Source organism: Vespula vulgaris, chromosome 1 (assembly GCF_905475345.1).
Source record: "Vespula vulgaris chromosome 1, iyVesVulg1.1, whole genome shotgun sequence".
Taxonomy (NCBI): domain Eukaryota; kingdom Metazoa; phylum Arthropoda; class Insecta; order Hymenoptera; family Vespidae; genus Vespula; species Vespula vulgaris.
Genome location: NC_066586.1, coordinates 869,612 through 878,062, shown reverse-complemented (window position 1 = coordinate 878,062; position 8,451 = coordinate 869,612). Strand labels below are relative to the sequence as shown.

Below are 8,451 nucleotides of genomic sequence, written 5' to 3'. Positions count from 1 at the left end.
AAACAAAAACTTTTAAGTATTGAAATTAATTTACTATTATTATTTGGTTTCTTGCGCGTTACGATCTTTATAATGTTTAAACGAATGTACTATTGTTTAAATATTACTTTTTTCTAATCCACGTTCATTAAAAATTGTTTAAATAATTAGAAATTTATCGATTGTATTAATTTATAAGTTGTCGCGTTTAGAAAACTAGAGCTTCGATGTGTACTCGTCGGAATACAAAAGAAAACTAACTCCGTAATCGTCAGAGTTATTGAAATACCCATATATGTGACGTCACAGGTACAATAACCGCGAAACAAAAACTTTTAAGTATTGAAATTAGTTTACTATTATTATTTGGTTTCTCGCGCGTTACGATCTTTATAATGTTTAAACGAATGTACTATTGTTTAAATATTACTTTTTTATAATCCACGTTCATTAAAAATTGTTTAAATAAATGCAAAATTATCGATAGTATTAATTTATAAATTTTCGCGTTTAGAAAACTAGAGCTTCGATGTGTACTCGTCGGAATACAAAAGAAAACTAACTCCGTAATCGTCAGAGTTATTGAAATACCCATATATGTGACGTCACAGGTACAATAACCGCGAAACAAAAACTTTTAAGTATTGAAATTAGTTTACTATTATTATTTGGTTTCTTCCGCGTTACGATCTTTATAATGTTTAAACGAATGTACTATTGTTTAAATATTACTTTTTTATAATCCACGTTCATTAAAAATTGTTTAAATAAATGCAAAATTATCGATAGTATTAATTTATAAATTTTCGCGTTTAGAAAACTAGAGCTTCGATGTGTACTCGTCGGAATACAAAAGAAAACTAACTCCGTAATCGTCAGAGTTATTGAAATACCCATATATGTGACGTCACAGGTACAATAACCGCGAAACAAAAACTTTTAAGTATTGAAATTAGTTTACTATTATTATTTGGTTTCTTCCGCGTTACGATCTTTATAATGTTTAAACGAATGTACTATTGTTTAAATATTACTTTTTTATAATCCACGTTCATTAAAAATTGTTTAAATAATTGCAAAATAATCGATAGTATTAATTTATAAGTTGTCGCGTTTAGAAGACTAGAGCTTCGATGTGTACTCGTCGGAATACAAAAGAAAACTAATTCGGTAATCGTCAGAGTTATTGAAATACCCGTATATGTTGACGTCACACGTACAATAACCGCGAAACAAAAACTTTTAAGTATTGAAATTAGTTTACTATTATTATTTGGTTTCTCGCGCGTTACGATCTTTATAATGTTTAAACGAATGTACTATTGTTTAAATATTACTTTTTTATAATCCACGTTCATTAAAAATTGTTTAAATAATTGCACTATAATCGATAGTATTAATTTATAAGTTGTCGCGTTTAGAAGACTAGAGCTTCGATGTGTACTCGTCGGAATACGAAAGAAAACTAACTCGGTAATCGTCAGAGTTATTGAAATACCCGTATATGTTGACGTCACACGTACAATAACCGCGAAACAAAAACTTTTAAGTATTGAAATTAGTTTACTATTATTATTTGGTTTCTCGCGCGTTACGATCTTTATAATGTTTAAACGAATGTACTATTGTTTAAATATTACTTTTTTATAATCCACGTTCATTAAAAATTGTTTAAATAATTGCACTATAATCGATAGTATTAATTTATAAGTTGTCGCGTTTAGAAGACTAGAGCTTCGATGTGTACTCGTCGGAATACAAAAGAAAACTAACTCCGTAATCGTCAGAGTTATTGAAATACCCATATATGTGACGTCACAGGTACAATAACCGCGAAACAAAAACTTTTAAGTATTGAAATTAATTTACTATTATTATTTGGTTTCTTGCGCGTTACGATCTTTATAATGTTTAAACGAATGTACTATTGTTTAAATATTACTTTTTTCTAATCCACGTTCATTAAAAATTGTTTAAATAATTAGAAATTTATCGATTGTATTAATTTATAAGTTGTCGCGTTTAGAAAACTAGAGCTTCGATGTGTACTCGTCGGAATACAAAAGAAAACTAACTCCGTAATCGTCAGAGTTATTGAAATACCCGTATATGTTGACGTCACACGTACAATAACCGCGAAACAAAAACTTTTAAGTATTGAAATTAGTTTACTATTATTATTTGGTTTCTTCCGCGTTACGATCTTTATAATGTTTAAACGAATGTACTATTGTTTAAATATTACTTTTTTATAATCCACGTTCATTAAAAATTGTTTAAATAAATGCAAAATTATCGATAATATTAATTTATAAATTTTCGCGTTTAGAAAACTAGAGCTTCGATGTGTACTCGTCGGAATATAAAAGAGAACTAATTCGGTAATCGTCAAAGTTATTGAAATACCCGTATATGTTGAGACGTCACACGTAGGAATAATCGCGAAATAAAAACTTTTAAGTATTGAAATTTGTAATTAATATTATTTTAAGTTTCTCGCGCGTTACGATCTTTATAATGTTTAAACGAATGTACTATGGTTTAAATATTACTTTTTTATAATCCACGTTCATTAAAAATTGTTTAAATAATTGCAAAATAATCGATAGTATTAATTTATAAGTTGTCACGTTTAAAAAGAGAGAGCTTCCATGTTCACTCGGTGAAATACAAAAGAAGACTAATCCGATATCGGTCGAAGTCAATTAAATGTCTATTTCTTAATTTTGTAATTATTTAAATCTGAATTTTCGCATAGAAACAAGGAAACAATCATTTACTTCACGAAAATAGAACACATACCACTGAATCGTTTATATGAAAATCGGTTTTGAAGGATACGAGCTTCTTCTCTTTTTCTACGAAGTTCAAATGGCGCCACTGTACGAAACTTTTTTTCACGAAAAATGTCGAAAACTGTGTTTACGATAATAGCGAGTCCAGGCGTAATTCTTAACGAATTTTAATGAACAAGTTTTCGTTTTAAAGATGAAGGTTTAAACGAGGACACGGCTTTTTGAAATTTTGGAAAAAGGTTCATTTTTATGTATAAAATATTCTCGAAAGGACGCCATATTTTGATACGATTTTTTGCAAAGAAAATAAAGCTTTTTCAAAAATTCGAAAAAGCCATGTCCTGTCGGAAATCTTTATCTTCAAAATAAGACCTTGTTTATCAAAATCGTTTTAAAATTACGCCCGTACTCATTGTTGGCTTAAACCATTATAAAACTAGGGGTGATGAGCAGTCTTTATATAATCATAAAAAAAAAATATTTGATAAGTACTGCAACACCTACCAACAATAAAAATTAATTCTAACGACGATCGCTGATTGGACTATTTAAACAAAATAATATAACAAAATTGATTTATTAAAAATTTTATTATTGATTAAAAATAAAGTTTAATATGTTTGTTCGTAAGATTAGAATAATAATTTAGAATAATCTGCCGATATTTAAACTTTAAATGCTTTAGATGAAGGGAGTACTATTTAAATTTTTTAATTGGCCAATGAAATGATCTCTTGCGATAAATGCATTGCAATATGCACTTTAATCTAATGACGTCATGTACATGTTATTTAGTGAAGGTTAGATTTGATATTTGGCGGGAAACGTAGTAACACTGGTGTAAATGCTGTTCTTGTAAATGCTGTTGTCCTTTGTTTCATTCTTTAACATATAATTGTTTCATTTTATCCTGCAGGATTCTTTTACATCGTATAAGTATGCCTGATATAACCATCAATGGAATTGTTATTAATTTTCCTTTCAAACCATATCCCGTTCAAGAAGAGTACATGGCTAAAGTTATAGAATGTCTACAAAATAGTAAACACGGTGTTCTAGAATCTCCAACAGGTAAATTTCTAATGTTTATTGTACTAAATTATAGTTAAAAATTTATTAAAATTTTTGATTACATTTAATACTGGAAATATAGGTACTGGAAAAACACTTAGTCTTTTGTGTGCCTCGTTAAGCTGGTTGATTACGAAGAAAGCTCATTTGCAAGCCGAAGCAATAGTTGGAGCTATTGAAAGGTCTGACTTAAGCGGACACTTCTTTAATAAATTAAACGATGGTCTTGAAAAGGCAGCAGGAGTACCGGATAATACTCCTTCTTTTGGTTGGGCAATGCCAAAAATTATTTATTCATCTAGAACGCATTCACAACTATCTCAAGCTATGCAAGAGTTAAAACGTACCACTTATAAACACGTGAAAGTATCAGTTTTAGGATCTAGAGATCAGCTTTGTATTCATCCGGAAGTCTCCAAGGAAACAAGTTCATACAACAAGATACAAATGTGCCATGTAAAAGTTAAAAATAAAACATGCTTTTATTATAACAATGTTGAAAGCAGGTATGTACAGAATTCATTGATTTTTCATTTGCATTTTCTTATTAATGAGAATTAATTACATTAAAATAATATAGGAAAGAGGAACCAATTTTTAAACAAGAAATTTTAGATATAGAAGATTTGATTAAAGCGGGACAAAAGATGAGGTGTTGTCCATATTTTCTGGCCAAAGAATTAAAACAAAATGCTGATATTACATTTATGCCTTATAATTATTTGCTAGATTCAAAGACGCGTAAGACGCAAGGAATAGAAGTACAAAATAATGTAATCTTATTGGACGAAGCGCACAATGTAGAAAAAATTTGTGAAGATGCAGCATCGTTACAAGTAATATACAATATAATTGAAAAATATTGTTCTTCTGTCATTAATCAATATGTAACTCCTTATAATATCATATTCTTTTATTCAGATAAGCAGTACGGATATAGCGATGTGCATAGATGATATAACTGCAGTAATGATAGATGTTAGCAAGGATAATGAAAGTGAAATTGATTTTTTAACAGAAGATTCTGTAAACGTACAAAAAGATTTTACTCCAGAAGATTTATGCATTTTAAAAACAATGTTTTTATCATTGGAAAAAGCTGTCGACGATATAAAAATTACAAAACAAGACGAAGGCGAAACATTCCCTGGAGGATATATTTTTGAACTGTTTAGTAAAGCAGAGGTAACAATTTGAATTTACAAAAATTTCGTACACTTGAAATATAACATCGATACTTTTTCAGTTAACTCATGGCAAAGAACAAATAGTGATAGAGAAATTAGAGAAGATTATTTCCTATTTAGTTACAACCAGCTCATCTCCGTTTTCTAGGAAAGGTAATGCGTTACAAAAATTTGCAGATGTATTAAGAATATTATTCAGCGGTGGAACCTCTTTGCAATACAGAGAAAAAATTAAACAATGTTATAAAGTATATATTCAGTTAGAGGAACAAAAGAAAAGTCATAGAAGCGATGGTTGGCAAACCAAAAATATATCTCTCAAAAATGAAGGCAAAATAATTAGTTATTGGTGCTTCAGTCCTGGTTTCAGGTCAGAAAATTTTATATGTTCCTTATATTTACATAAATTACATTTTTTATTTTAAATATCATTTAATTGTTCTATATAGCATGCAACAATTAGTAGACCAAGGTATTCGTTCTGTAATTTTAACAAGCGGTACGCTATCTCCTTTAGCGCCATTCATATCAGAACTTGGTATACCAATAGATGTTCAACTTGAAAGTCCACATATCATAACAGGTCAACAGGTGTGTATTGGTGTTCTTAGTCAAGGACCCGACGGACATCAACTTAATTCTTCTTTTAATACAAGGTATTTGTATAACGCAATAATATATAATTATCTAATGTATCATTATTTAATACATACCAATTAAAAATTGAATACTATTTTTCTCTAGAAATGATCCAAAGTATATAGCATCTCTTGGTCGTACAATATACAATTTCAGTTGTCTTATACCACACGGTTTATTAATATTTTTTCCATCATACCCAATTATGCAAAAATGTAAGGATGAATGGCAATTTTCTGGCTTATGGACACAAATCACTGAACGTAAGGTAAAGAAGAAGGAAAGCGATCTAATTTTTTATCGCATATAAATTCTTACGACATGTTGTTATTAATTAATTTTCTTATATTTTATATTTCAATCGATAACAGCCCATATACGTGGAGCCCAAATCTAAAGATAGCTTTTTAAATATTATGCATGAATATTATCAAAAGATACAGGACCCATCGTGTAAAGGTGCTATTTTTATGGCTGTATGTAGGGGAAAAGTGAGCGAAGGTTTAGATTTTGCCAATGCTAATGGAAGAGCGGTATTAATCACCGGTCTTCCATTTCCACCTATGAAAGATCCAAGAGTTATATTGAAGCAACGATATTTAGAAGAAATACGTCGTAATGAAAGAAAGGTAATATTTGAAATGAGATTATTCTGATATCATAAAAGAATATAATACAATTCGTATCTTATCACTTGATTTAGGCTTTAACAGGACAGCAATGGTATCAGCTTGAAGCTTCTCGAGCCGTTAATCAAGCTATCGGTAGAATAATACGTCATAAGAACGACTACGGAGCTATAATACTTTGCGATTGTCGATTCGAAAATCCAAATTTTAAACAACAATTATCTGCTTGGCTTAGGCCGTATATTAAAAAGTTTACTAATTTCGGAATGATTACTAAAGAACTTAGAGAATTTTTTCGATATACTCAACAGGCTGTAAGAGACATAGATAATATATTTTTAATTTTTTTTTTTTCTTTTAAATAATACTCAGATATATCATATATCACTTTGTAGTTTCCACAACCAAAAATGGCAAGTAGCCAAAACAATAGTGATCTATCATTACCTGCTGTTCCGTGTTCTTTCGATACAACATCACGATCAACGAAACGATCGGCATCTAATACTACAGTACAGTCAAGTTTAAAAGAAACGTTTAATATCGAACAATATATAGATAACACAGTGAAAGAACGATCTGATCCTAAGACAGAGACGAAGAATATTTTTTCCGAGCTTGCATCGACCAGTAAAAAATCTGTGATCAATTTTAGTCATTGTAAATTAGGAGAAACTAGTAATAATTGTGTATTAGTGAAAGATTCTATTGGGCCAATTGTAAAAAGAAGGAAAATCAAAATTGTTGCAACTGAATATAATACGAATCTTTCCGGTCCTTCAACTTCTAGTCATACTGTAGAAAATGATACTAATGAATCCAAACAAATCCCAGAGGAAACTAATAAGGAAGTAGACAAGCGCGAAATGGGTAAAACATATATCAAAGATGTAAGTCAAATTTACTATAAAAAAAAAAAAAAAGAAAAGAAAAAGAAAGCTATACAAAAAGTTTATACTAAATTTATATTTATAGGTAAAAAAATCGTTGACAGAAGAGAATTATAAAAAGTTTGGAAATATTATTAAAGAATATACTAAAACTAACAATTTGAACGAATTGTTAAAAACATTAGAACATCTGTTTCCACCGAAAGATAAACTGCAACATCTTTTTATAGGTAATTAAATAAAAAAATCGTAGAGATATACGTACGATTAAAATATGAAAAATATCTAAATATTGAAATATTAAAAAGTGCTATGATATTAAAAAATTAATACATAACCGGTTTCTTTGTTTTTCTTTTTTTCAGGATTCAAACCTTTTATAAAAAAAAAGCACATTGAATTCTTCGACGAGTACGTTAAGAATATAAATAATTAAGAAAGAAGGAATAATTTGAAAAAAAAAAGAAAAAGAAAAAAAGAGATACCAAGAAGATATTATATGTTAGATAAGTATATAAAATTTGAATTGTATTGTACATATAAAAGATATTGAATAAAGCGCAGAATAATTTCTTAATAAAAAAGTTAATACAAAATATAATATCATGCGTTAATAATAATAACAATAATAATAATAATATATTATATATTTTTTATTTGTTACTAAAAAAAAAAAGAAAGGAAGCTACGATTTAATACAGTACATTGTAAATATATTAAAGAATGAAATTTATATATATATATATATAAGTGTGCCGAATTTCTGTACATTTCTCGGAACATTTGTTGGAACATCAAAATGTTTTCATTCTCTTCTTTATATACCTCATATACACACACATATATATGTACACCATATTCTCTTTTTCATTCCCCTTTTCAAGATAGTCGCACGGGGCACCACACTGAGTATAGTGCAGTGCTGCTTCTCTAAGTGCACGCTTCATAGATTCCATCCGAATGGCATCGTAGTGCCGTATAAAGAACCGGATTACACGGTGTCCATTTCAAGGTATATAAGAAGTTGGTGTTTGCGGTAAGTCTTCTTCCTTCTTCTCCTTCTTCTTCTTCTTCTCCCTCTTTTCCTCAACACTCAGTCCCTCTCTCTCTCTCTCTCTCTCTCTCTCTCTCTCTCTCTCTCTCTCTCTGTATCTCTGTATCTCTTTCTCTCTTGTAGTATACAGTTCACTGGTAAAGCATTATCTCCGCTGTTTTGCCGATTCAATTGTGTGTACGAAGAAAGGCGGCGTTTAACAAGAGT

The 8,451-nt window shown here is 29.5% G+C and overlaps 1 protein-coding gene across 2 annotated transcripts; it reads left to right on the top strand.

The window, feature by feature from the left end:
- Positions 1 to 3,534: 3,534 nt before the first annotated feature.
- Positions 3,535 to 7,791, top strand: LOC127064785 (regulator of telomere elongation helicase 1 homolog). 2 transcript variants are annotated; one of them, XM_050996468.1, is made up of 13 exons: positions 3,535 to 3,614; positions 3,691 to 3,845; positions 3,928 to 4,351; positions 4,426 to 4,681; positions 4,767 to 5,030; positions 5,092 to 5,402; positions 5,482 to 5,688; positions 5,777 to 5,939; positions 6,043 to 6,300; positions 6,375 to 6,614; positions 6,696 to 7,190; positions 7,276 to 7,420; positions 7,556 to 7,791. In XM_050996468.1, the coding sequence occupies exons 2-13, from the start codon at positions 3,713 to 3,715 to the stop codon at positions 7,624 to 7,626; spliced, it is 2,967 nt and encodes a 988-aa protein (XP_050852425.1). In that variant the 5' UTR covers positions 3,535 to 3,614; positions 3,691 to 3,712; the 3' UTR covers positions 7,627 to 7,791. The 2 variants fall into 2 exon arrangements, with proteins under 2 accessions (XP_050852425.1, XP_050852338.1); XM_050996381.1 differs by having other exon boundaries at positions 3,593 to 3,629.
- The last annotated feature ends 660 nt before the right edge of the window (positions 7,792 to 8,451 follow it).

Excerpts from the sequence above, each read along its gene's own strand:
- LOC127064785 (XM_050996381.1), top strand. Across the intron at positions 7,191-7,275 it reads GTAAAACATATATCAAAGAT|GTAAAAAAATCGTTGACAGA; the intron begins GTAAGTCAAATT and ends TTATATTTATAG. Across the intron at positions 7,421-7,555 it reads ACTGCAACATCTTTTTATAG|GATTCAAACCTTTTATAAAA; the intron begins GTAATTAAATAA and ends TCTTTTTTTCAG.